The sequence below is a fragment of the Lathamus discolor genome, chromosome 8 (genome assembly GCF_037157495.1).
Source record: "Lathamus discolor isolate bLatDis1 chromosome 8, bLatDis1.hap1, whole genome shotgun sequence".
Classification (NCBI taxonomy): Eukaryota; Metazoa; Chordata; class Aves; order Psittaciformes; family Psittacidae; genus Lathamus; species Lathamus discolor.
This window is the reverse complement of record NC_088891.1, coordinates 1,185,225-1,213,050: the sequence shown is the minus strand read 5'-3', so window position 1 is coordinate 1,213,050 and position 27,826 is coordinate 1,185,225. Positions and strand designations below refer to the sequence as shown.

The 27,826-nt window shown below is 56.3% G+C and overlaps 2 protein-coding genes across 3 annotated transcripts in view; one reads left to right on the top strand and one right to left on the bottom strand.

Moving 5' to 3' along the window:
• The window catches only part of ADAMTS7 (ADAM metallopeptidase with thrombospondin type 1 motif 7), a 37,749-nt gene extending 19,878 nt beyond the window's left edge, over positions 1–17,871 (top strand). The window contains exons 16-24 of the mRNA XM_065688218.1: positions 692–833; positions 2,254–2,380; positions 3,186–3,399; positions 6,039–7,835; positions 8,404–8,556; positions 8,951–9,124; positions 9,719–9,865; positions 10,022–10,181; positions 17,621–17,871. Of these exons, the coding sequence (XP_065544290.1) occupies positions 692–833; positions 2,254–2,380; positions 3,186–3,399; positions 6,039–7,835; positions 8,404–8,556; positions 8,951–9,124; positions 9,719–9,865; positions 10,022–10,181; positions 17,621–17,778 (3,072 nt within the window). The 3' untranslated portion in view covers positions 17,779–17,871. The remainder of the gene's footprint in view (positions 1–691; positions 834–2,253; positions 2,381–3,185; positions 3,400–6,038; positions 7,836–8,403; positions 8,557–8,950; positions 9,125–9,718; positions 9,866–10,021; positions 10,182–17,620) is intronic.
• Positions 17,872–22,881: 5,010 nt separating this feature from the next.
• On the bottom strand, positions 22,882–27,657 carry CIAO2A (cytosolic iron-sulfur assembly component 2A). 2 transcript variants are annotated; one of them, XM_065688808.1, is made up of 5 exons: positions 27,368–27,650; positions 26,254–26,418; positions 24,757–24,806; positions 24,159–24,204; positions 22,882–23,350 (listed from the first exon to the last, which is right to left on the bottom strand). In XM_065688808.1, exons 1-5 carry the CDS (start codon positions 27,492–27,494, stop codon positions 23,253–23,255), a joined length of 486 nt encoding a protein of 161 aa, XP_065544880.1. In that variant the 5' UTR covers positions 27,495–27,650; the 3' UTR covers positions 22,882–23,252. The 2 variants fall into 2 exon arrangements, with proteins under 2 accessions (XP_065544880.1, XP_065544881.1); XM_065688809.1 differs by lacking the exon at positions 22,882–23,350 and adding an exon at positions 23,364–23,440 and having other exon boundaries at positions 27,368–27,657.
• Between the last annotated feature and the right edge of the window lie 169 nt (positions 27,658–27,826).

The following is a 27,826-nucleotide window of genomic DNA, read 5'->3' as shown; positions in this document are numbered from 1 at the left end:
ATCAGGGAAATCCCTTCAGACGCGTGTTGTCTCCAGCCATCACTGGAGTTTGCTCCCTGGGACAGATGGAGGTGAGGAGACTGGAGTCCTCCTCCTCTGGGCTAGACTCGTGCTGCCATCCCAAAGGACACATCACAGCGACCGATGTTCACCTGAGTGTCCATCCATCTGAACCAGCCCCCAGCACATGGGGCTGGGAGCAGTCAGAGCCTCCTTCCAGCTGTACCCCCCCTTGCTGGAGAGCTCAGGAAGGGTTCTGGAGAGGCAGATGTTGTCCAGCATCCTCCTGGCCACCAGGAGGGTCATTCCTGCCCCACGGCAAAACCTCCTGCTGCAGCTGACTGCAGGGAAAGGGATGGAGAACAGATGGGTGAACACCATGCTCAGCCTTGAGAAGGTCCTTGGATGGGGCTGTATGTATCAGTGGGACTGAGCAGGGTTTACAGGGGAATCCTTCCAGGCTCTTCATCAGAGGAGACACAAAACCCAGAGTCCTGGTGGTCCTCAGTGTCCTCGCTGTTGTTTGTAATGGTTACCCGACATTGCCCCAAGCCCAGCGCTCTGAGCAGGGGCAGCTCCTCTGCTCCTCCACTGCTTCAGCCGTTCGCTGACCCCACTGATGAAATGGTCCTGGGCTGCTGCTGGGGTGCAGGTCCTGCAGCCACCTCCTGAGTGCTGTCCTCCCCCCCAGCTGCTGTTCCAGGAGACCAACCCGGGTGTGCGGTACCAGTACACGATCCAGCGCCCTGCCGACAGCCACAACGCCATCGAGCAGCCCGAGTTCCTCTGGCGCTTCGGCTCCTGGACCACGTGCACCGCCACGTGCGGCACCGGTGAGTCCGGCTCCCCGACCACGGGGATGCCTTAGGAATTCCTGCGTCTGCGGTTTCAGGAGGTCTTGGATGAGGGGATAAAAAGGCAACATCTGCTGCGGTCACCGCACTGCAGGGCCGGGACCCCAGCCTGTATCAGCACTCGCTTCGGTGTCCTGTTACTGTGCCGGGTGTTCCTTGGCGTCAGGGTGATGGAGACAAAGGAGCTTTAGAGAAGTCCAGGGAGTGTGGAAAGGCTCCTGCCTGGCTGGGCCTCTCCAGGCGGGATCATTTACAGGGGGTTACGGGGAGAAACATAGGAGGGTGCCTGGTGCAGGCAGAGCCCTGGGCTCCTGCACTGACCCACGACGTCAGACACTTGCGTTCCCTCCATCCCACCCCATTGGGCATCCCGGGGTCCCCAGGGCAGCTTTTGGGGTGGCCAATGGAGGGGGATGGTCCTAGCACACTGCAAGAGGGGAGGCTGGGACCAGCGAGTGCTTCCTCGAGAGCTGCTGCCACTGGAAAAAGGGAATTCAAGGGCCCTCACACTTTCCAGGCAGCACAGAGTGCTGGGAGATGTTTCCTGCCTGCTCCTGGGAGACAGGGGTGGATTCCTGCTTGGAGCAGGAGGGCTGCAGTGCAGCCGGAGCTGGCGGGGTGTTTTACGTGCATTTACGCTTGAACTGATTGCTGTGGGTTTGTATGGGCCCTGCAGTGTGGGGAGCCAAGGAGGATGGGAGCGGAGGGCACTTGATTTCATTTAAAACCAGCTTTCCTTTGCAAGGATTGGCTTCCAGAAGAGGGGGGAAGCACAGGTCAGGCAGCTGGGGGAGGATTCTCACCCTGTCCAGCCAGAGCGAGCAGCTGGAGTTGACTGAGCCCCTCTCCCTGGGCTGGGCGATGCTGGGAGCTGAGACGTGCTTTTGGGAGAGCTCAGACTGAGCTGATCCTGCAGGGCCAGCCCCGGGGCTCCAGCCCCACTCACAACTCCGCAGCTTCAGCAGGGTTGCATCAATCTCAGCTGTCGGCAGTGGTTAAGAGCTGCAGCTCTCCAAGGCAGGGGTCAAGTACATGTTGCAAAAGGGAGGACAGAAGCAGGCAGCATATTGAGGGGGAAATGTCACCGTGTAAGCACTGCGGATGGGGACACGGGGCTTTGGCGGTGATTTACCCATGAACTGGGGCAGAAGCTGCCAGGAAGAGCGGGGCTGCTGCCAGCTGGCTGCTCTTGGGACACAGCCCCAGAGCCTCGCTCTGTGTGTGTGTCTATGGGTGCTCTGTCTCCCGCTGGCAGGGGTGCTGGGTGCCCGCTCTGATGCCCCTCTGTGCCCGCAGGGGTGCAGCAGCAGCGGGGTGTGTGTGTGTGTGTCTATGGGTGTTCTGTCTCCCGCTGGCAGGGGTGCTGGGTGCCCGCTCTGATGCCCCTCTGTGCCCGCAGGGGTGCAGCGCCAGGTCGTGCACTGTGTGGAGAAGCTGTCTGGCATCGTGGAGGAGCGGCACTGCGACGCGCTCACCCGCCCCGACGACCAGCAGCGCACGTGCAGCGAGGAGCCCTGCCCGGCCAGGTCTGCTGCCCCTTGGGCCTTCTTGGCCAAGCGTTGATGTCCAAAGGGGTGGCCAGAGTGGGAGGACCTGCGTTGCAGCAGGATGCGTGCAGCGGTTTGCACCCCTGGGTTTGCACCTCTCCTTGTTTTCATACTAGAGAATGGATCCCAGACCCTGCGCTGGTCCAGGAGAGCAAATCCCTGTGCTTGCCCGACCACCACGGTGTGTTCCTTGCCCACGTGGGAAGGCACCGTCCAGGCAGGGCCTCTCCGTGTAGATGAGCATCCCTGGTCCAACACAGGGGCTGATCCGTTTCTGAAGAAAAGGAGGCTCAGACAGGACCTTATTGCTCTCTACCGCTGCCTGACAGGAGGTTGTAGTGAGCGGGGTCAGTCTCTTCTAAGTAACAAGTGACAGGACAAGAGGAACCGGCCTCAAGCTGCCCCAGGGCAGGTTTAGATGGAGCTGAGGAACGATTCCTGCCCCAGAGGGTGCTCAGGCATTGGAACAGGCAGGGCTGCAGGCACCGGCCCTGCAAGTGCTCACACACCGTGGAGGGGAGGCCTCAGTGCCATGGGGCAGGGGTGGCCTTGGCAGGGCTGGGGAACGGTTGGACTGGGTGGGCTTAAAGGGCTTTTCCAACCCGGCTGATTCCACGATCCCTGCCTCTCAGCCTCTGTCCCCTGTCCTCGGGCTGGAGCGCAAGCTGCACTTGGCACCATAACTAACTGCCCCATGGCCCCGGGGGACCATTGCAGGCTGCCGAAGCCCACGTGCACCCCGGGCACCCCCCGGCTCAGACCTTTCCCCCCCCCCGTGTCCCAGGTGGTGGGTCGGGGAGTGGCAGAAGTGCTCGGCCAGCTGCGGGCGCGCGGGGCTGATGAAGAGGACGGTGCTCTGCATCCAGAGCGTGGGGCTGGACGAGCAGAGGGCCCTGCGCCACGCGGACTGCCAGCACCTCGCCAAGCCGGACGCCACCGCGCCCTGTCCCCGGGACGTCCCCTGTCCCTCCCAGTGGGCCGTGGGCAACTGGTCCGAGGTGAGGAGGAGCATGGGGGGGTCTTGATGTCTTGCAAAGCGGGTGGGAGCTGGGGACAAAGTGCCCCACACATCCTCAGCCTCAGCCTGCCTGGGGGCGGTGGGAGAGTTCATGGCTGCGTTTCCGTTGGCTCATGCTGTAGCACCAGCTCGCAGGGATGGGAATTCCGTTGCACAGGGAGGTCTCAGAGTGAGGAAGGAGCACCGGGCTGCTTGCCTCCGCCCCATGGACTCCAAACCTCGCTGCTCCCTCCGCCAGGGTGGTGGCCACGCTCCGTGCCTTTGATGCAAGGAGGGCAGACGCAAGAGGCTTCCAGCCCTTCCTTGTACTTTCCAGCACCACAGCTCTTCCCCTTGTTTGTGAGGCTTCGGCCAAAGCGACTTCTGGCCTGAGGCACGTTGTTCAAGGCAAGCCAGGATCTGGGTGCACCGCGATGTGTGTGCATCTGCTGCAGGGGTGCTCAGACAGGGACCCCCCAGGGATGCTCCCAGTGAATGATGGGGGCATCCCACCTTTTTCAACACCTTTTTTATAAAAGAGAGGAAAGGGCCCCAAAGCCCCATGTATAAAACACCACAGCCCTGGGACACCCGGGTAGCCTTCCTTTATTTCTGTATTGCTGGGGATCAGCTTAGCCACAGGCTGAGGGGTTTAACCAGAAAATTACCGCTGCTGATCCAAGCAGAAGCTGCCGGTGTTCAGTGTGAAGGCAAATACCAGGAGAGAAATGTGAGCCTGGGAAGGGAGCTTGTTGCTAAGAAACAAAGGGAGTCAAAACGTGACCAGAAAACTGAAGGTTGAATGGGAGCTGGTGAGGAATATTTTCCTAGGGCCCCCCGAAAGCCACAATTGCAGGGCTGGGGCAGCACGGAGCCAGCCCCAGCCACCAGCTGTCCTCCGCGGTGGTGGCACTGCCGGATCTGTGAGCCCAGGCACATGTGCTCCAGATCCTGAGACATCAGGCATTTTCTGCCATTTCCCCTTCAAGCGAGAGCCCTCCTCCTCCTCCAATCCCACCACCACCGGGAGGAAGGAGAGAAGACTCCATTTCTCTGCTTACTGCGGGAAGTAGAGAAATGTGAGGGGCCTGGGAGCTTCCCAGCAGCTCGGTTCTCTGTCCAGTGATGATAACGGGGGTTGTTGCTCTCTCCCCACTTGCAGACCCTCTGGCGAGGCAGCCGGCAGCGCCTGGGCAGCCTGCAAAGCCTAAAGGGTTATTTGAGGTTTGGGTGGCTCAACAAAGTGCTTACACTGGCTCTTAGTGCCTTCAAAAGGCCCCTAAAGCTATGCCCAGCTTCATGGACCTGCCAAAGTTACCAGTGCAGCCAGGAGTATTGTTTGTTGTCCATTAATACACAAACAGGGATGGTTTAGTGTGAGGTGTCCCTGCCCATGGCAGGGGGGTTGGAACTGGATGATCTTGAGGTCCTTTCCAACCCGAACTATTCTATGATTCTATGATTCTATCTGTCTCCTGGCAGGAGCGTGTGTCTCCATGCAGCGTGCTGTGATGGCTCTGGACAGCCGCTGCCTGGAAGGAGATGGGCCATGGGTGGACACCCATCAGGACAGGCACAGGGAGTGGGGCAGGTCCCAGTGACTGAGCAAAGATGAGAAGGGCTCAGAACACAGCAGTATGCACTGCCTGAGGAGCACATCTCCTGGCCAGCCCAGCTCAGTCCACCCCAACCCCTTACTTCCCATCTGCTGGTGGCCGTGCATCAAATCCTTGCCTCGGCACATCCATTTTCATCCAGATAACAGGGATTTCAGCCCCGCTGGGTTTGTTCGCCTTGCTGACCGTTTGTTCTCCTTGGCTGGCTTGTCCGAGGCGCTTCGATGTACGTGACTGATGCTCTGTGCCTCTGTCACCACAGACTGCAGGGGCCTGTGGCTTGTGCAGCCACATGTGGTGTTGGTAGCACTGGGATTTACTTACCCAGCCACAAACTTTGCTGTCATCCCCTCCAGTTTGTGGGTTTCTTCTGTTCTGAGCAATCTCAAAGAGACTCTTATGCTGTAGGAGGGGTTGCCCTCAACAAAGCTCCTTATTGACCCTGGCTTTTTCCCTACTAGGACTACGCCCATGTTATTATCCCCTGCTTCACAAAGTTCTCTTCTGGAAGAGGAGATGCAATTCGTGGTGATAGGTCACACAAAAGACCCATTCGATCATCTTACCCCGTGCCCTTCAGCATGGCCATCTCCTGGGAATATTATCTCTGGCTGGAGTGCAGGTCAGGGATCACCCTGAGCAAAGCACCCCGCAGTTCCAGCCCTGCCTGGGATGGGCTCCAATGGGGAGACAGCCCCGGCTCTGGATGTGGCCAGCAATAACACTGCTTACTGGTGTGACCGGTACCTCCCGACTCCTGGTGCAGGGGACCCCATGCCATCAGTGGCACTGGCATAGGAGATGTCTTGGGACCTAGGTGCGTGGTGGGAGTGTGGTAGAGGGACCTGGAGCCCCTTCTCCCTGTGCCCAAAGCACTGTGGCACGTGGGATGGTTGGGCACCCGCTTTGGTATCTCAGAGGCGAGCACCGGTGAGGGGCATGGGCTCCTTCCCGGCTCTTCCTGCTGCACCCTGCATTGGCTGTGCTCCCACCCCTGACTCCGGTGTCTCTCCTGCTTTCCCAGTGCTCTGCCACGTGTGGCAATGGGACCCAGAGGCGCCCTGTTTACTGCAGCAACAGCACTGGAGCCGCCTGTGACCCTGCAGAAAGACCCAGCTCGGAAACTATTTGCTCCTTGCCACAGTGCCAGAAGCAATCGGACAGTGCCAGCACGGACTGGTCTGGCAGCGGGTCCTCCAGCAGGGAGATATTTAATGAAATCCATTACATTCCCAGCAAGCACATTCCTAAATTTAACCCCTTAATTCCAAATATTCCAGAGTCCAATGATGTCAATATCATCACTGAGGAGGACTTCTCGGCCAGAAAGGGAAATGTCTTTGTTGATGACTTTTACTACGATTACAACTTTATCAACTTCCACGAGGATCTCTCTTACTATCCCTTCACGGAGAAGGAGACCAAAGGTGGGGAGCCTAAACCAGGGCTGAGCACCAACGATGTGGAGGGGCCCCATGAGATGCCAGCTGATGTCCTGCACACCCCTGTCCTGGGAGGAGCAGCAAGTGAAGACCACCTGGTGACCAATGAAGCAAACACTTCTGCTCCTGCGCATGGTGAAGGAGAGACGGAGCCTGAGGGTTTTCATCGCAACGACCTCCGGAGTGTGGTCCCCGGGGATGCGGGAACGGCTGTTCCCAGATACACCATCCCCAGCTTTGTGGGTGAGGAGGAGGATGTAACACTTGTGCCCCGCTCTGAGGAGCACTCACCCACCCAGAGCACCACGAGTCTCAGCCATGACCACCCGCCCGTGGAGGAGCCCTGGGGAGCTGTGCCGACAAGGACCAGTGCTGGGCAGGATGCTCCAGCCCAGGGCCTCGCTCCCCAGGCTCCTTCCCCAGCTGATCCCTCCCCACCACTGCCCACTGGCAGGGGCAGAGCTGGCACAGACACAGCTGACAGCCATGGAGAGCCGGGGAGCCGTGGTGAGGGGCACGTGAGCACCGAGGGGATGGGTGTCACCGGCAGTGAGGAGCACCACGTGGCCGGTTCTGCAGGGAGAGCCCATGAAGGCTCAAGGAAAATGGGTCTTGTCATCACTGGTGCTGCTGGTGGTGCTGCCCCCAAGACCACAGAGCAGGAAGGCTGGGAAGAAATGCCAGAGGGGACAGTGGGCACACACACAGTGCCAGCGGCTGATGAGCAATCCCATGGGACAGAGAGGGCAGATCTTTCCTTCCCCACTCCTCAGGGACCGCGGTGGGAGATGGAGATGGGAAGGGGCACTGGCAGCACCCATCTCCCTGCAAGTTCCTATCCCGTGGGTGCTGATGGTGGCTCTGCAGGGCAGCCACAGCTCCCCACCCCCCTGACCTTGCCCCCGCTGGTGGCCACTACAGCCCCTCCAGCAGCAGTGTCCTTGTCCCCTGCCATGCCCGGAGCAGCCACCCAGCTCACCTCCAGTGGCCTCACCCAGCAAGGTACCCCAGCACCAGCCGTGCCCACAGCTCCAGCTCACAGCCCTCCTGTGCACCCAGTGCCTCCATCAGCCCCCGAGTCTCCCCCAGCATGGTGGACCGTGGGGGTGTCCCAGCACCCGGAGCGGGGATCACTCCATGAAGAGCACAGCTCCCATGGGGCCCCACTCAGCAGCACCACATCAGGGGAGCACTCGCTGTGGGCAGCTTCAGGGACGTTTGCTTTCCATGGTGGGGAGCAGGAGTTATCCCAGCCCACCCCTGTCCCCCTGCCACCCTGGGAGGATGAAAAGATGGAGAAGGAGGAGGCTTTGCTTCTGCCATTGACCACCGTGGGAGCCACTGTGATGCCCAGCTGGGAGGTCGGGAACTGGAGCGAGGTATGTGTTGAGGCCTGTTGAGTGTGGTATGGTTGGGATGGAGGTGAGAGACGTGTCCCTCTCCTGGCAGGTCTCTGGGGCACTGCTTTTGCATGCACAAAATGCACATGGCTCACAGAGGCACCTTTGTGTTTTCATAGAGTCACAGAACCAGGGAATGGTTTGGGTTGAAGGGACCTCAAAGCTCCTCCAGCTCCAACCCCTGCTCCGGGCAGGGACCCCTTCCACTGGAGCAGCTTGCTCCAAGCCCCTGTGTCCAACCTGGCCTTGAGCACTGCCAGGGATGGGGCAGCCACAGCTTCTCTGGGCACCCTGTGCCATGCCAGGCAGCGCTGGGCACAGCATCTGGGAACGCTTCTCTCTCCACATCATCCCACAGCCCTGCTTCTGCACGCCCCGGTTTCACCGCACCCTCCCGATGCCTGCGAGTCCCCAGGAACATTTCTGCTGGGCCACTGGTTTCCATCCTTGGCCAGGGCCGGGCACAGGGCACGGGGGACAGCAGGGAGCAGCCCCGCTGGGGCTGGCGGGAGAGGGGAGGCTCAGGAGCCCATGTGCTGTGTTGCAGTGCTCGGTCACGTGCGGCGTGGGTGCGATCTGGAGGAGCGTGCGCTGCAGCACCGGCAGGGACGCTGCCTGTGCCGCTGCCAACAAACCCGTCCCTGCTCGGAGGTGCTCCCTGAGACCCTGCTCCACGTGGCGTGTGGGGAACTGGAGCAAGGTAGGGGGGAATGCAGCCGGTGGGGTCCTGGAAAACCCTGGCTGCTCTGCGCTACCGGGGCATGTGCAGTGGGGTTGGGTGAATCTGGTGAGCTCAGTAATGGGGAGCAAGCCTCTTTGCTCTGGGTGGCTGCTGTTTCTTGGAATCATCAGTTATCCAACGCGTAAAGACTTTGCTGCTGTTACAGCTGGAAACCAGTTGTGTTCAGAGGGACTGTAACAGACTCAGAGCTGCTTGTGCTTTCCTCTAGCTTGGTCTAGAGAAAGAGGCTGAGCATCAACCCAACGCAGCGCAAGGCAGAGCGTGTCTGTGGGGTCAGCTCCCACTGCCAGAGGGGTCCCCCTGCACCAGCCCTCGCTGCCCTTCCCTGCCTGATGCCTGGGTTGTTTTGCAGTGCTCCAGGAGCTGCGGTGGAGGCACGAAGGTTCGGGACGTGCATTGCATCGACACCAGAGACCAGCGGCTGCTTCGGCCCTTCCACTGCCACGCTGTCCTGTACAAGCCGCCCGCGCAGCTCCCCTGCCGGAGCTCGCCGTGCCTGGACTGGTACACGTCCTCCTGGAGAGAGGTGGGGGCTGCTGGGCAGCGGGGTGGGTCGGGGGGGGCAGTGCTCAACACGTGCTGGGCACAAGCACTTCTTTTTCCTCTGAGCCAGTGCCCGGCATTTGCTTGCCCAGAACAAATCATAGAACCACGGAATGGTTTGGGTTGGAAGGGACCGTTAAAGCTCATCCAGTCCAACCGCCTGCGGTGAGCAGGGACATCTTCAACTAGACCAGGTTGCCCAGAAGCAGCCTGGCCTGGAATGCTCAGTACCTGGGCAGGAGCTGCCTGCAGGGAGGGGCCTCACTGGAGCCCCCCAGTCCTTGCTGCAGGCATGCAGCAGGCTCAGCCTGTCCCTTCGCATGCCTGCAGACTTCAGCAGCCCTTGCAGTGGGTCTGCTCCATCCTCCTGCCTCCAGGAGCCTCCCGAGCACTTTCAAGCACGGAGAAGGAAAGGAGCCACTGGGGCAGGGCAGGCTGCAGAGTGAGTGCTCCACGTGGGAAGCGGGGTTTGCGTTATCTGCAGCGTGGGTTTGCAGTGGGTTTCCTGAAGACCCCAATGCATGGAGCGCGTTGCCCTCCTGTTGTGCTTGCCCTCCCATGGCTCGTGTCCCCGCAGTGCTCGGAGCCGTGCGGCGGCGGGGAGCAGGAGCGGTTGGTGACGTGCCCGGAGCCGGGGCGCTGCGAGGAGCCGCTGCGGCCCAACACCACCCGGCCCTGCAACACGCAGCCCTGCACCACGTGGGTGGTGGGCTCCTGGGGAGAGGTGAGCGCAGTGCCTGGAATGCAGGGAACGGGCTGGGGGGAACCGGCCCTCGCATCCCAACCGGGGGCTGCTGCGGGGCCTGGAGGCACTGCGGGTGCCTCTGCATGGCGTGGGGACGGGTCCGCTGGGGCTGACGCGGCTGCCCTGCTCCTGCAGTGCACGGCTCCCTGCGGCGGGGGCATCCAGCGGCGCCAGGTCAAGTGCATCAACACCAAGACGGGGCTGGCCGAGGAGGACAGCAGCCTCTGCGACCACGAGCCCTGGCCCGAGAGCACCCAGAAGTGCAACCCGCAGGACTGCGAGAGCTCCGAGCCAGGTAAGCAGCACCCCGTGGCCCTTCCGCCTCTCCTGGAAGCTGAACGTTTTGTCTACAGCGTGGTTACGCTCCCCATGCAGCAGCAGCACCCGGGGCGGGACAGTCTGGGTGCCACAGGCAAGCCTGGGGGCCAGGCACAGGGAAAGGCAATGGGCACATTGTGCTTGAGGTGCTGCCCAATGGGGAACTGCAGCAGCCTGCAGCAAGGGGGTGAGGGGAGGAAGGAAAAACCAGTCAGCCCCCTGGAAAGCGATGTCTGTGGGAAGATGGAGGGGGTGTTTTGTACATGAATTGTGTAAGGCTGGCTCGGCTGATCGATAATTAAGTGGGAATGTTATAACCGTCTATAAACGTCCGGAGTGCTCGGGTCTCAAGGGGCTGAGTGTGGTTTTTTACTGGCACGAGTGCGAGCTGGGATGTGCTTGTCGGGGGCAGCCGTTCTCCAGCATCTTTGGGTCTGTCTGGGCAGCCCCTGCAGTGAGTTGGTGCCATGAGAGCCATGCAGTGTCCACGGCTTCATTTACCTGCTCTGGCTGCAGCCGCCATGCTTGGCCATGCCGCAGGCACTCGCTTGGCTTCTCCTCTTGCTGTCACTCAGCGAGGTAGATCCCAGGGCACCAGGCAGTTCCATATAAGCCAGAAATCTGTGGGCTGCAGGGGGTTAACAGCACTTGAAGGGAAAGCTTTGTGATGAGGGGATTAGATGTCATTGATAGGAGGATGCACACCTCCGTGCAGGTCCCCCTCTGCAGCCTGGGACATCCATCCTCATCCTTTCAGCTGTTTTTGTCCTGTATCCAGCTGTGTTTCCCCTAACGCCTATCCTGGGGAGGGCAGAAGCATTGGCTTTGCTTACCTAGGATCTGGAGACTGACTGCTGGCCATCAGGAAGCTTTTAGCCATCAAACCACTCCCGCTGGTTTGGCTGCATTTGCAGGTCTGTTGGGGAGATCGGCACTTAGGAACTGATTACTCAGGCTCGCTCCAGAAATGATGTGTGGTTCCGGCTGGGCTTGTCAAGGGCAGATTTCCGTGCAGGGTTTGCCGATGGGAGCTGTGGAGCCACGCAGCGCAGCCAAGGCTGCACCAGAGAAACCACTCAGATGTGTAGGAAGCACCGAAATAGATGTGAAAATCCTGGATTAAGGATGACATAAATGCTCTGGCTGCAGCCCGGGGCAGGAAACGCCTCTTGGAAATACAAACATCTCCTGCCAAAGCATGAAGAGGAACAAGACTTTCACATGGCAGGAAATCACAGATGTGTAAATCCACAGGCAGAGGCTCCCAGAAAAGGCATGAGCATAAACTCCAGCCCTTTCCTGTCTCCTAAGGGATCCTCACTGCACAAGATGAGTGCAGGCTGGAGCGATCCTTGGGTTTGTGCTAGGAGCGCAAGGAGCCTCTATCGCCTCTAACACGGGGTGCACCGATACCAGCAAAATCATGTTTGCCTTCGTGAGCAGTCGTGTTCCTGCAGGACACACAAACGCAGTAACCCCAGTAGAGTTTGAATGTTACAGCCCCCAGCAGCTGGGTTTTAGACAGCGATGGAACAGGCTGAGCACAAAGGAACTTCTCTCCGGCCAGCAGCTCTCCTCAGTGGAAGGTCAGAACTGATTAGAGCAGGATCCTGCTCTGTTCCCAGCACATCAACGAACTGAAGGTTGCACAGGGGGTACTTTTAAATGTGCCTGTCGTTTTACAGCTGCACCCAGCTGTGAGCAGAGAAGTTGGGGTTGGCCGTGCCCCGCTCCTGGGGGGCACTGAGCCCGTCAGGTACCCAGATACCTCCGTGTGATGCTTCTGGGAGAGACCAGGGGCATTTCTAAGACAAGGAGCTCAAACAAATGCAACTCCAGTGCAGGAAAACCTGCACGAGGGCTGAGAGCTGTTGCTCTCGCCTTGCTCTCGGGAGCTGGGAAAGCCCTGCGGCTCCTCACTGGCATCCAGAGAATGGGGAGGACATCGCTGTCCCCCTGACAGCACAGCCAGGGCAGTGGGAGCTGGAACAGCTTCGCTGGAGCTGGGCAGGGCTGCGGGGAGATAAGAGCAGCTCTGGCTCAGGAAAGCCTGTTGCTGTCTGATTTCACCGTGCCGAGGCCGGGCCCGAGCAGGGCTCTCACACCCACATCGGTCACTCCCGTTACCGGGTCATTTCTTGTAAGTCAGAGCTGGAAGAAAGCCCTCTCAGTGTGTTTATTGCTGTGCTGAAGAATTACCCTTTGGTTTATGGCCACCTTGGAAGGGAGCGGAGCAGCAGGTCCCACGTGAGTGCTCGGAGGAACCGGCGCTGGTGCATCCAGCGGGTCAAAGAGATCTCAAACACAGGAGCAGCAATTGCTTCACACTGGAGGAGGATGAATGGACAGGGCAAGGGGAATGGCTTGAACCTGCCCGAGGGGAGACTGAGCTGAGCTCTTAGGCAGAAGCTCTTCCCTGTGAGGGTGCTGAGGCGCTGGCACAGGGTGCCCAGAGAAGCTGTGGCTGCCCCATCCCTGGCAGTGCTCAAGGCAGATTCAGCACCAGGGCAAATCCCTGGTGTCCGTTTCAAATGCTGCTGTTTGTGCTGCTCTGGGCTCATGATTCAGGCTCTGGTTGTATTTCAAGCCTAATTGGCAATTAAAAGTTATATTCCTGCTTGCTTTGAGTAGAGAAATGAAATTATCCATGGTTCTGCCTGTGGCTGCGTTTGTCCATGGGGGATACGTGCTCGAAGTAATTGTAGCAAATTCCAATTTTCTCTGTCATTTGAGCACGCAGGTCTGTGTCCAAGTGGCAAGACAGAGAGGTGCTGCTGGAGTTAAGTGCCCTTTACTTACTGCTAGCAACAGGTGCCAATGGAAAAGGGAGATGCTTGGGAGATGATTCCCCGGGTTTTGTTAAATGTAGGAGAAAGGATGCTTCTCCATCAGGGGGAGAGGCTTCTCCCATTGCGTAAATCACAATGGACCTGAGCAGAGCACAAGAATCTGCTTCTCTTCTGCCTTGGGTGCTGGGATGTGGACATGGAGCACTCTGCACAGGCACCCAGGGAACACTGGAGCCCCTCTGCCAGGACCCTCTTGCCCAGCTTGGCAGGGAGGAGGCAAAGCCTAGTCCCAGCAATGCAAGGTTAACCCCTGCTTAGCTTTGAAAACTCTCCGGAGTACATCCAGGGCATATTTTTCGGAGCAGAAGACAGACCTTCAGCAGAGGGGATACTGCCCTTGAAGTGCTGCAGCCAGAGAAAGCAAAGGCGCAAGCGAAGGAGAGGAGCACGGGTACTCGGCTGGAGGACGGACCCTGCTCGGCCACCGCAGTTACGCTCTGGGGTCCTGCCTGGAGTCGGTTTCCCTCCGCGTTGAACTAGAGGAGGGCTCAGGGCTGCTGCCAGGCTCCGTTCCCCTCCCTGATCAGTGTGTTTAGGAAAAGGCAGAAGGAGCAAAGACTCCCTTGGTGGGTCCCGGAGCTGCCTGCCTCTGGGAAGCTCTGGAAGCAGCGTGGCCAAAGCGGCTGGGGATTCTGGAGGGTGAGGCAGGTCACGGTCAGTGACCCGTTTCACAGAGCTGGCTTCTTCGCCCCCTCCCTGCAGCCGTGAGAAGCAAGGGGAAGACAATGAGGAGTGAAGGGAGAGTCCTGGCTTGGCTGCAGCTCTTTGGAAACGCTAATTCCTCTCTTTTGGATCCAGGAACTCTAAAAACTGGATAATCCCCTCTCAGCATCTTAGAGAGCACCAGCATTTCCTCCTCCCAGGCTGGATGCTACGGGGGGGTCAGCGGGAGCCCTGTGATGGTGCCAGGAGCAGCAGGGCTGACACCATGCAGGCAAACCTGGCAGCCCTAGTGCTGCCTTCGCCAGGGCTCATTCCCAGGGGAGGGCACCGCAGCTCCAGAGCAGGAGCCTGCGATAACGCTTGTTAAACCCTGGCACTGGCTCTGGGAGCATCCCCAGGGGCAGAGGTCAGCAGCTTCACTCGCTGGCTGTGCTGAGCTCAGCTCTGACCTCGACCTGTCCCCGTTTTCACACAACCTGCTCCGGGGAGTTTATTTTCCCCAGCACAGGAGTAAATGCTTCAGGGCTGGATGGCAGGAGCTGAAATGAAATTTAAAGCGGCTTCCACTTGGAAAAACAACCAGAAAAGTGGGGGGCTCGGTCTCCAATGTGCTGACTGGGCCTGGATGCTAAAGCCCTGCTTTAAGCTATTTCTTTAGAGGAGAATTTGGCACAGGCTCGCAGAGCCCGTGTTCAAATGAAGTGTGAGGATTGCATAAAAAATTGTTAATAGGAAAAAACCCAGCAGTAAAAGGATTAAACGCAACGTGGGTCGGTTCTGCAGGGACCTCTGCGGAGAGCTGACAAATGAAGTGCTTATTACAGCTTCCCTTGCCCAAGAGCAGATTCCAGGGAGGACTCAGGAGCTCCGCCAGGATTTCAGACCTGAGCATGACCCCGCGCACACCCAGCTGAGACGCTGCATTGACCGGAGCCTGATGGACGGCAGCTCCCCTTGCCCTCGTGCGATGGCAGCACGCTGGGACCCCCGGTCCCATGGAAGGGGATGGAGGGGCTGTGGCCCTGCCTGCAGCCACGGGTGGTGGCTCTTCCCCACCCTCTGCTCAGCCCATCCGCGCTGTTCCTCCGCAGCAGGCTCACACCACTGCAGATAACAAAGTGTGCAAAGAGCAGTAACTCCTGGCAGGACACCGATGGGCTTATTCACACTGCATGGCTCCAGGCAGTGCAGGTACCGAGCTTCCTACGGGCACCCAGGGTTTTGTCGCATTGGAAAGGGATCGGAGAAGAGCCAACCCATCACCCCTGGTCCTGGAAAGCAGCGAGAGGCCCCAGCAGCCTCACAGCTCTTTCAAGGGAAGGCAGGAGGCAACTTGGTTGTGATCCATAAATAGCTTTCTAGGAAGGCTGCTGCGATAAGGGAGGGCTGGTGCGCAGGGACCAGCTCAGCGAGGCACAGCAGCAGTGACCTGCGAGCACCGCAGTGCTGGCAGGGGGCAGGCGCTGAGCCCCCGGAGCACCGGCGGCATTCCCAGCCTTCCAGGAGGGATTTTTAACCGCATTCTAACCGCTGGGGAGGTTTTACTGCTGTTACACTTGTTCCGTGCACTGCAGTGAATAATTAACCCCCCGGAGCACGCCAATGCCTGTGCCTGCCAGGAGCCGTGGCCGAGTTCTCTGTTTCTCGTATTCAGTATCGCTTCCAACCCCAGCAACCTGAACCACCGTGAGTTATGAATCCCACGGGAAGCTCAGGTCGGGCGGGGGGGGTTACCCAGCGGTCATGCCCCGGTGAAGAGTAAACGATTACTGAATGCTGCAGGCGGGGGGGATGGCTGAGGTCAGGTTGCTGAGGTCAGGGAGCTGTGCCAGCACCTTTCAAGAGCCATGGAATGGTTTGGGTTGGAAGGGACCTTAAAGCTTACCCTGTTCCAACCCCTGCCATGGGCAGGGACCCCTTCCGCTGGAGCAGCTTGCTCCAAGCCATGTACTGATGTGCTCCAATGTCCCAGCGCAGAAAGGTCCTGGGGGTTCAGAGAATGCTGTGCAGAGCCACAGGGATGCCCCCAGGGAATTCCATCCCTGAGACCCCAATGGAGCATTGCATGAGCAAGCTCTTCCCCTTTCCCGAGCGGCTCTGGCTGCACAGTGATTTCTGCTCAACCAGCAGGATAAATCCGCATTGTCCTGCAGCTCCCAGGGACTGGAGCAACCCCCAGCCCGGGAGTTGCTGCGGGGCTGGGATCCAGTGCTCAATCCCGGCCTGGAGGCAGCTGTTGGGTCCAAGAGCACTGGCAAAGGAGCAGCTCCTGTGTTAAAGGGTTTGTTGAGGGCACAGAGACGCTCTTGCTGGGCAGAAAGAGCTGTCGCTGGAGAGGAAGAGAGGAAGTACCTCTGCTGAAACAGGAGGTTAAGCTTAGAGCCGTGGAGCGAGCTCCCTGCGGAGGGGCTGGGCGGGGAGGGCTCTGACTGAAATCCCAACGGGGAGAAAAGTCTCTGCTCTGCATCTGCTGCATCCTGCACATCAGCGGCTGCGGCCGGCTCGTCCCGTGGGAATCGGGGCCACAGCTTTTCCCTGAGCACAGCCTTTGTTCACAGAGGGCTGATGGTGAGAGGTGATGGTCACCGAGAGCCCCCCGCTCCATCCCCATGCTCCCCAGCTGCAAAGTGTCCTGCGAAAGGGAAAAGCCCATTTTTGCCCCATTTCTGTGTGTGCTTAGCACGGTCCCAGGGAGAGGCAGTGGAGGGGACTGGGGGGTGATGGCCCAGGGGAGCACCAACCCTTGTCAGACACAAACTCATTTATATTGGTCACTTGCATGGGAGGCAGAACCAGAGCTGATGCGGGTTAAATGAGTCTCACACAATGGGGTGAGGTGCTGGGGGCTCAGTGAGGTGCACGCTCGTTTTGATATAAAGAAGCAGATATAAAGAAGAAAAGGAGGAAGCTAAAAGTTAACCTGAACCGACTCCATGTTCTTATGAACAATGGCAGGGCGGTGATGGGTCTCTGTCGCCTGACTGAGCCTGGCCTGGCTGGTGATGGAGCTGGGAGCTGCTGGGGCTGACACCTGCAGGAAGGGAACCAGACGCTGCAGGCTCTCCAAACACACACAGGGAAGGAAAATGAGGTCTGTCCTTTCTGCCGCCCTTGGGGGAGGTCTGGCACTGGGAGGAGACGGCCCTGCAGTTTGTCACCTCTCCCCGGCCTCCAGCACGGACCTTCCTCCCCAGGAGCAAGCTCTGGGCTCAGCCCCACTCACCCATACCCAGCCCCAGTGAGGCCACGCCTGGAGTTCTATGTCCAGTTCTGGGCTCCCCAGTACAAGAAAGACAAGGAGCTACTGGAGAGGGGCCAGTGGAGGCCACAAGGATGCTCTGGAGCATCTTTCCTTTAAGGAATCGCAGGAGCTGGGCCTGTTAGTCTGGAAAAGAGCAGCCTGAGAGGGGATCTCATCAGTGCAGATCAGTATCTCTTTTCAGTGGTGCCCAGTGACAGGACAAGCAGCAATGGCCATAAACCAAAACACAACAAGTTTCACCTCAACGTGGGGACAAACTTCTTTATGCTGAGGGTGGCAGAGCCCTGGAACAGGCTGCCCAGGGGAGTTGTGGCATCTTCCTCTTTGGAGACATTCAAAACCCACCTGGGTTCCTGTGTAACCTGCTCTGGGTGGCCCTGCCTTGGCAGGGGTTGGACTGGATGATCTCCACAGGTCCCTTCCAACCTCTATGGTTTTGCTACCCTGAGAAGATGCTGCAGAGAGCAGAGCAGGTGTTGCTCCTGCTGGCAGCTAGAAATGATGAGGATGCTGGTACCCAGGTGAAGGTGGGCTCTGCAGTCGGTGCCCTCCATCCTTGTCTCTGCCAGCCACACACCAGTGTTCACATCCGACACCAGTGGCACCGCTCACAACCCTGTTCTCTCCTTTGCCTCCCTCCAGGTCTCGCCTGCGAGCGCGACCGCTTGACGTTCGCCTTCTGCCAGACCCTGCGGCTCCTGGGCCGGTGCCACCTCCCGACGGTCCATGCCCAGTGCTGCTGGAGCTGCCGCCAGCACGGGCCCCGGGACCGCGGGGACGAGCGGGCGTCCCGGAGGTGACAGCACCGTCCCCACGGACCAGAAGCGCCCGGACCCACAGCGGCTCCCGGGGCAGCGGAGGAGGGAGCTGGGTCCCACCGGGAGTGGCGGCTGTGCCGGACGGTGCTCTTCCACCCCGGGAAGGGCTGGGTTCTTGTATCTGTGCTACACTAACGGTGCTCAACCATCGGTCTGAAAGTAAGGTCTGGCGTGGGCTGGGTGTGCGGGTGCCACCGCTCCCACGGGAGGTGCTGGGGCAGCCGGGACCCTCTGCCGGGGTCACGCTGCTGCTTTGGGGATGGGGAACTGCAAGCAGCAACAGCTGCGGGAGACCTCTCAGCCATGCTCATGGTGCTATCATTTGACACTCTCAGCCTCTCGATGGTGTTGGCAGGCCAGCACGAACCCCCTGACCTTTATTGTTATTTTACGTGGCTGAAGGAGCACGCAGCGCTCCAGCAGCGCAGCGACTGCTCGGGTTAGAGCACTGCCTTTATTCCTTAAGGGACTTGAAGCTGACAGCCCATTTCTGTAACTTGCATTAAAATGTTTACGCACTGAAGCTAAACAGCCTTAATTTAAGATGTGGAGACAGAGCAGAGGAATAAAACATTGGCTTCGGTTACCCCCATGGTAGGCGCAGAGGCTCCATCCCCTCGTCTCCCCACTGCGTGCTTTCTCTGCTGAAGCCGTTGCCTGTATCCTTGCCCGGGTATGGTCAGGGACCCCAAGGCACGAGCGAGATGACAAATGGGTCTGCAGTCCCGCAGTGGGTGTGTTTGTGAAGGAGGGGAACGCTGCTCTGCCCTGGTGGTGAGCAGCAGAGCACTCACATGCCTGGGTTTCTGTATGCCGTTGTGGTGCAGCAGTTGAATGGTTGGTTAAGGTGTTTTTTTCCTGTGTTCTTACAAGCTAAACCCCTTTATTCCTGCGTATATAGATACACCTCTGTTAAGTTTAGCTGACTTTTTTAACTAGAATATCCAGTATTGCATGAAGAGTGGCAGTCAGCCAGCACAGGTTGTGCCACGTGTTAATTCCTCCTGTCTTTGGGAGGATTTGCTCTGGGGTTGGTCCCTGGAGAGGAGGGTCAGGAGCATTTAGGTAAGAATCCCTTTCCGTGTTACTCTTCAGGCTATGAGAATGGCCAAAACTGGGAGTCCATGAGGGGATCCTGGTTGTATTGAAGGCTGGAGCCCAGCATCGGGCCCGCAGCTCAGGGTGCATTTCTTTGCCGGTGCTGCCAGGAACAACACTGAGTCCCAGAAGGGGAAATTCCTGTGTGTAATTTGTATGTAAAACACAAGCCATGACTTCACCATTTGTGTTTTATTCCTTTCCAACATGGTGTAAATTTGTACGTTACAAGAGCCTGCGTCCAGTTCTGGTTTCCTTCGCACCGGCTCCGTCCGTCCCATGCTTCTGTCACACTCCCAGGTCGGGCTAAGGGGCAGCCACTGTGTGGGGGTCAATGGCTGTAGCTCGCAGTGTGTTAAATCGAACAGTTACTGAAGGAAATAGCAGGGTTTCAGGGTTTCTCTTTCCCTTGGGGGATTTGTCCCTGAAAGCACAGTTAAGTGCAGCCAGTTCAGGCCCTGGCAGCAGCAGGGGGGTGCTTACTCTCACTGCAGCAGAAATGGGCAATCAATTTGCATCTGAGCATCATTGAAAGCTGTGGTTTGCAGCTGGGGTTTGTGTGATTAAGCCCTGAGCTGGGTCGATGGGGAAGATGCTGGCAGACCGAAAGGCTTCAGCTTCTGTGCCATGTGCCGTGCCTACAATGGCTTTGCAAAACAATTCATTGCAGTGGTAATGGTCCTGGTGAGCATCTCCTGCAGTACCTGTCTGTGCAGAGCAGGTCAGGTCCCTGCAGCACAGGGAATGTGGTGATGCACTGGTCACGCTGAGAACCCCAGCAGAGCCTTCCCCTCTTGCCTCCCAAAGAGCCCAGACAGAAGGGAAGCCCTAAATCATGCTCCTCATTAGCGGTACAGGATGCGCGGTGACCAGCACCATTCACTTTGTCATTCTAAGATACTTTTGGTTCATTACCTCAGAAAGAGCCATTGAAGAGCAGCGCTGCGGAGCTCACATGCTTCATTTGGCACACAGTAAAGGGGGGATTCCCCTCATTGTGAGCTCTAGCAATGGGGGTGTCCAAGTCTCCCCGACCTTTGGCCGCTGGGTTTCACTTGGCCTGCTTGAAAACCAGCTGGTTTCTCCACTAGGCTGTGGGAGGTTGCAGGGAATTGCATTCTTGCAGCCTGGTTGCCAACTCCAACTGGGTTAACTGGGGCTGAGGGCTGGGGTTTGAGGCAGGAATGTACATTTATCCAGGTTTGAAACAGCCACCTTGGCTGGGTGACTGGGAGATGGGTGACTGGGAGATGGGTGACTGGCAGCAGCATGCCAGCAATCGGCACCAGGATGATGCTCACAAACACTTTGAGACTCCTCCTGACTGCAGCATTGCAGGAGAACCTGCACAAGGTGTTAGGGCACTTACCTGTAGCTTGTATTTTGCTGTCGCTTCTATTTATTTGTTTGAGAGGAGCCGGAAGCTTTGGCTTCAGATTAGAAATCAGACTCTGTGCCTCCCCTGGTCAGCTCCAGACACTTCCAGAGCTGGAGCCAGGAAGGAACCACGAGCTCATTAGCTGGGGAGCAGCGTTTTATGGAGGAGGTTGTTTATGTCTCATTAACAATAACACTTGAACCACTTCCGCATCTCCACCAGCATCTGGGTCACCCCATCAGAGCACCTGCGCTGTGCAGGCCCTTAACCCTTACAAAGTGCTTCTGTCCGGACCAGATGATCTCAGCTGGAGCGTTCTAAACCCCAAAGTGCCAGAGGGGTCATCAACAACCAGTTGGACTCGATGATGTTAAAGGTGTTTTCCAACCTAAATGATTCTATGACGGGTGAGGGATGTGGACCCAAGCACAGGAGGAGGAGGCAAAGACCAGGAACAGCTCATCCCATCCTTCCATGTCTCTTCAGCTAAGAGCCGGTTCAATTTCCATTGTTCTTAAACCCTCTAGCCCTGTGTGACACAGAAAGGTTTCACAAGCGCAGCCTGGAGGGTCGGAGAAGCAAAGGCAGGACAGCGAGGAAAGGGTTTGAAGAGTTGAGCTGGTTCATCTTGGTTTGGCTTTTCTATGGCACGGCACGTTCTGCTCGCTCGCAGCAACCACTTCTGTTGAGCATGTCGAGGGAGGGGAGGAGAGGAAGGACCCGCAGGGCCCCGCTCGCATCCCCAGGACCTGCAGCTGCCGACCTGCATCTGAGCTCTAGGAAAGCTCAGACGACTGCGTGTAAATATTTAGAGATACCCATATGCTAAAAATAGCCCCATCTCTGGAGCCACGGCTCTGTGCTGCCTGCAGGGAGTAAGTTACGCTCCCACGTGAAGGTTTGGCAGACAGGATCCACTTACACAGCCCTGCTGCCATGGAGGCAGGGGAGACCTCCCAGGTGTGAGCAGGAAGAGAGGACACAAACAGACCCTTTGCACTTGGAGCCTGGTGATCTGGGGCTGGAAACCGGCTTTCAGATCTGTGACGTCCTGCCTGGAAAACCAGAGTAACAATCACAGGACCCCAGCCTGGTTTGGGTTGGAAGGGACCTTCAAGCTCCTCCAGCTCCAACCCCTGCCACGGGCAGGGACCCCTTCCACTGCAGCAGCTTGCTCCAAGCCCTGTCCAGAAGCTGCTATAAATCCCTTTGCATGCCCCAGGGCCCGCTGTGAAATGTGGCTCCTCTGCAATGGGCATGAGCAGAGAGGGACAAGACCCTGCAGAAACCATCACAGCTCAGATCAGGCACTGCCACCATCAGCTCCTCCACTTCCCAGCTTGTCCACAGCCTCTCCAACACCCCCCCCCCCGCCCCCCCGATGGGTCCCAGCCCCAGGAGGTGCCAGCCTAGGGACAAGGAGCTGCCTGGGAGCAGGGAATCGGGTGCAGACCGAGGTGGGCAGCGGGAGCCGGGGCAGGGATGGAGCAGTTACCCGTTGTGGTATCGCTCTGTGACTTGCTGCTGCCCTCTGCAGTTGTTTCTCCTTATTGTAAATGCAAAATATTGGTACCATGAAGGGATAATTCTACCACTTTATGACAGTGAGCGAGGGCAGGGGACACGGCCTGTCTTCCTGGGTTTGCAGAAACATCCCATGTTCCTCATGCACCCAAAATCCTGCCCACATGACCCTCCTTCCTTCTGCTCCCCCCCCCATGCTGTGTAATGTTCAGCACTGCTGGAGCCCACTCAATCCTTTCATGCCTTGAGGAAAGCATTATGTGGCTCATCACTAAAATGGTTACAAACCCCTGAAATCTCAACGGGCGTTTGCACTGAACTCCCAGGAATTCTTAGCATGTAACCAAGTTCAAGCCCATCAGACAATCCCTGTTTCAGAGGAACTAAATCTCTCAGGAACCGCTGCAGGACGGACTACTCCACACTGACCAGGAAACACACCCCTGGGATAACCAAATAGTTCATTGGACGTGTACCACCGAGGGCCTCCTGCGGCCGTATAGGAGCATCAGCATGTGCTGAACATCACTCCCACTGGGATGACAGCTGAGTGAGGAACATCTGCCTAATTCGTCAAGAAAAGGTAAATCCATGGTCAAATCCACAGCTGCAATGGAAACCAAGCCTGGGGAACTTCCCCAGTGAGCAACTGGTAAAGCTGGCAACAGTTGGGACACCCCAGATCAGATCAGAGAGGGCGCAGCAACAAGAAACAGGACACTGGGAAGCAGAGGGATGAAGGGCTGGGTGATTCTGTCACCTTCCGCCTTACGGGGAAGTTGTTAAGAAAAAGCAGGGTCAAACTGGCAAGATCTGCCCCATAGGAAAACTTTACCCACAGGTGACAAGAAAGCAAAGCCTCCAGAATCGGAAACATGAACTTAACAGTTGGAAAAGCACAAATATTTAGCAGGAACAGTGCCCCAGTAAGGATCTACCTTGAACAGTCCAGCCCTTTGGTTCCAAATTCTCTGTCTGAATTCATTTCAGCTTCACCCACGAGGAGGTTGAACAAAATGTTTCCTTCTCTAACAGAAAGCTAAACCTAAGCCTAAAGAGAAAGTCTCTGAGCTCAGAAAGCAGCATCTCAGTACAAGAATCTCTTTTATTTTTACAGCGCAGTGATTGAAACAACGTAGAAATTCCCCTCCCAAAACTGCATTTATACCACAACGTCTGTCAGAAGGCAATGCCTGTGTGTTGCTCTGTTTTTAATCACAAAATACTTCTCTGGACACCAGAAATCACAGTTCTGAACACTATATACTTCACTATTCCAAAGACTAATTCGTCATAATTTAAATCTATCTTATAAACAATTCCTTTTAAAAAAACATGGAAGATAAAAAGAACTCAAGTATTAAACTCAAGGCCTTGATTATTATTATTTTCTCTTTTTTTAAACAAAGATACTTTAAGAAATGTATCAAAACGGTAAGTGTGGCTGCCCCAGCTGCTAGTCAGGCTCTGTGACACACTGCTCCACGATTTCACGCAAGTTCGGGTTCTCCATTGCAGCTGCTACTCTCTCCTTGTCATTGATTTGCTTGTTGACTGCAAAACACCACATGAGAAGGGAAGTCAGAAGCAGTTTCTTCTCAGTTTTCTCTTTAGGTGGAAGATGTTATTTGCATAATGCCCCAACTGAAATCAGAACAAGAGCTGATAGGGCACTGGAAGTTCAAGTTACACGGCCGAGTATAAGAAGCTTGTGCCAGGCACAGTAGAAGGATGACAAGACAAGAAGCGTATGAGGGTGCTCAGGAGCCAGCAGTCACAGTACAGAGGGTTAATAGGGGATTGGGAACAACGCAAATGAAAGCTCAGTCACGAAAACAACCACCAGAAACCAAACGTTTTTGTTACTTTTCTAGTTCAGGAAAAGAACGTAAGATGCTTTAATGACATATCTTGAAACGAAGTGTGAAATTTGTGGCTAATTAGTAGCCCAGGTGCTATTTCTAGTCACTGAATCAAAAAACTTGATTTTTGCCACACAAAGACAGCTGATGCCTAAGAACAAAAAGTCCTGGGACACTGCCTGGCCAAAGGCTGTAAGAGCTCCTTCAGACGGTGACGGGCCACAGCTCTGAAAGAATTCCAATGTCCTCTAAGCTTCAAACATTGATTGAGAAACATATATTTTTGTATGATGATGCTAAGATAGTGAGATCAACCAGTCAGGCAGTTCTTCATGTTAATTATTCAGCAGCACAGACTGGGGGGATTTCTGCTTCTTTCATTTTAAAGCTTTGACAGTGTATTCATTTAAAAAAGGTTTGTAAGGTAGGGGAAGAAAAGGACTTCTCAAAAGCACACAGACACAAGGCTGAGGCAGCACTCATTCACAAGCTCCACTTACTGTCTTCTTCAGTGGAATGTGTACCTTCAGTTATGTAGATTTCCAGCTGGAGGGGAGAGCAGTAGTGTTAGATGCACACATCAACAGCTGAATATACTCATTCCTGGAGGAAAAACTTGCACAGCACACATGCAGTGCTTGTCACTCACACTGCTAGAAGTGTGTACAGGCAATGGAAGGGGATAGGCAGCAAGAGCTGAGCTTAGACTTCACTGCAACACAGTTACAAGACAACCTCCTCCCTCATCTCAGAGCAGCAGCACTAATACTTCAATTCTTTGAAACACTGGATTTGAAATCACCCTCTTCCACCAGGCAAGAACCCAAATGACAGCTGCTGAGGGGAGGAATCCCCCTGAAGCCCAGCATTCAGAAGTGCAGCAAGAAATGGTCTTTCGTAAAGGAAAGAACCAAGCTATTCATGATCCCTTCAGGTGCTACACTGTGCTCCAACATCCACTCCCTCCACAGGCAAAGTACAAGCTCTGAGAAGACCCCACAGCTTGGAATTTAATTGACTCTGCAGCATATACCCTCTTAAAGACAGCTTGGCATGCACTCATGTAGTTTAAAGGAAGTTCTAGAAAAAGTACTTTACCTTATGTCTAAAAGGCAAACATCTCTGAAGTTTTATTCTTAAACAAAGGCCTGTTTAAACAAAAGAGAGAAGAGATTTTCTTTTAAAATTCAAGGTCTGAGGTGCATTTTCAGAAAGTTCACATTTAACAATCAAAAACCAGCATAACTGACAACCTTCTTTTGTGTTCTGAGCAGCACAAGCCACAGGAGACTGAACAGTTTGTGGTTTGACCCTTTGGATGTGGCTTCTCAGTTAAGCTCACACCTGCCTGACAAGCTTAGGAGGTCTCTAAACACCTCCTAGATACAGGAAAGCAGAGGAGTGTTGTAGTTCATCTCTGGGAGTGAGATCCAAGTTCAGAGACACCCCAGCACCAGCCCATTGCAGTTTCCTCACAAGGCCTGGCTTTGCAATGAGCTACACACAGACAAAGCCATACCACAGCTCCAGTTTGTCCTTGGGCTGAGCCAGTGATACCAGCAACAGAAGATATTCCTCAGAAGAGAAAATACTCCTCAATTAAGAGTACTCTGTACAGACAGAGAAGTTTGGGAAACAAAACCCAAACTATTTACTGCCTCTATTCTTACATACACTACCCAGCTCTTTAAACCAGTTCCCACAGCACTGTCATGTAACAGCAGGAGTTGCTGTGCTTCAAAGGTCACAGGACACTGATAACAACTCACAATCAAACAGCCATCACAGGCCTGTCACAGACATTTAAGTGCTGAGAACACGATTAGCACAATGTTTAAGATCTGACATGTGCATCATTGATCCTCAGGCCCGAGCCTTAACCCACTGAAATTCCTAACAGGGTCAGCCTATAAATAACTTACTAGTGCTTGGGATGCTAATGCTTTACTGCCTATACTTTACTTTCTGCATAAACTTGCAAAGGTTTATTTAGGCACGTACTTGTTCATTAAATTAAAGACTTATTTTCCCTTAAATCTTTAAGATGCACTGGGAAATCTCAGCATTGATATATAATGGTAAGAGATGCTAATCTTGGCACACTTAAACAAATCATTTTAGAGATCTCAGACATGATTTTCCAGATGCAATCTCAGCATAAATAAGAAAAAAAAAGGAAAAGCAGCCAGTGTAGATTCTCATTCAACTTAATGGCTTCCAAACTCCTAACGGTTCAAAGTCTTCTTTGGTATCCTTGCTTTGCGTGGGTTTGTTGTATGTGTGTGGGAATGAAGGTAAGGTAATGCAGGTAAGGGGAAGATAACAGAGATTTGGAGAACATGAAGAAGGAATTCTGGGCTACTTCCCACTAGATTTGAGAGCTTCTGTTTGAAGAGTTTCCCTAGCTTGCTGAAAACAGATGGGTGCCACCACATTTCCTCTGCTTTTGTGTCTGTTTCATTGCTAGCAGGGTTCTCAAGATGGTCAAACTGCTGGCAAAGCAACGCTCAATTTTAACCAAGACCGGTATTATTCAAACAACCTAAAGTTAACTTTACACTCACTGATACAGATGTAATGAAACGGGAATCTTACCAATGAGAGTAGCCAAAGAGCAATGAGGTACTGTTGGTGTAAACCTGATGATAACCAGATGCTCGTCTTCTCCTATCTCCTGCACTTCAACGCAGTTTTCCGTTACCACTTCCAGTTCTTCCAAAGTATTTGGCTTCTCCGGGTCCCGGATAGTACGGATTATATCTAGAGCAGAACACAAGTGACCAACAATAAAGGTAAAAGGCTCTTTTATTAGAAATCACCTTTTTTCGTTACTTGTTTGCCACTGTTTCCCCTTTCATTCTTTTTAGATAAAGCTGCAGAGTGCTGCATAAACTCCTCAGTGTCTACAAGCCAGCAGTGCCTCACAGCTCGATGATGTGTTTGGAATCCTCCAGGATCCTCAATGCAGCATTTCCACAGGTAAAACCTCTCTCTACCTTACGATAACAGCAGTCACTCAGTAACAGCAATCTCCCCTTCACCGGCTTGCTGGCTGACCCTTCTGGAATGACTTGCCTTTCCAGGTGTGTCCAGCTCCTCTTGGCTAAGGTGATGAAACACCAAGGGAACGGCCCCCAGCGCAGGGGCTGCGCCCAGCCCTTTCCGCCACGCTCACCCGGGAGCTGGGAAGCAGCAGCAGCAGCAGCACCCACCGCTCAGAGGGAGCAGGGATTCAGTTCCCAGCACGCTCCTTGCTCAGGAGCCCACTAACAGGGACCGTGGCCCATGCCCCGTCCCAAGGTCACAGCATCCAGCCACAGCCGGGGGCTGGCGGTGGGGCTGGGGGAAGCTCGCAGGCACCCAGGGGAGGCGTCACCCTCACATGGCGCTGCCTGTGCTCCCCAGCCCCCCAAGGGTGCCCCCTCCGCAGCCCTGACAGCGATCCCAGCCCTCAAGCAGGGCACGCACCCTGCCCTCCGGCCCCAGCCCCTCAGGACCGCAGTGCTCCACACGCACCCCCTCGGCGCCCACAGGGGCCGGGCACGGCCCGGCTTCCCCCCACCTCACCCCGCCAAGGGCACAGCAACCGCGGCCCCCCTGTCCCCTCGCGGCCTCCCGCTCCTTCACCACCCGCCCCACAGCCCCTGCCCCATAGCCCCCTCGCCCCAGCCCTCCCCGAGGGACCCCCCAGCAGCCCCGCGACACTCACCGTAAACCTCGAGCGCCTTGTCCTGCTCCATGGCGTGGCTCCGGGGGGCATGGCAGCCCCTACGCAGCCCGGAGTACCTCAGCACCCTGTTCAGCGTGTGCGACAGCAGCCCCAGCACCAGCGACATCCTCCCGCTCCGCCATGGGAGAGCGCGAAACGGACCCTCGCGGCCACCGTCCTCCGCCAGCGGGAGCGTCTGGGGGGCGGAGCCTGATGGCGACGGGCGGGGCCACGCCACGGAAGCTCCGCCCACTGAGGGGTGCCGTGCCCGCGCGCCGGCGGGGCTGCTCCCGGTGTGCCGCTGTTGTTGGCCCCTCTCCGGTACCGCGGCGCCGCCAGCCCCGTCCGCTCCCGCACAAACCCCCCGACCCGCCGGGCTCTGCCCCGGGGAGCCGCACGCTTGGCAGCGGTCAAGCTTCTAACGGACCATGTCGGAGGGAGCCGGTTCCAGCTTCCTCA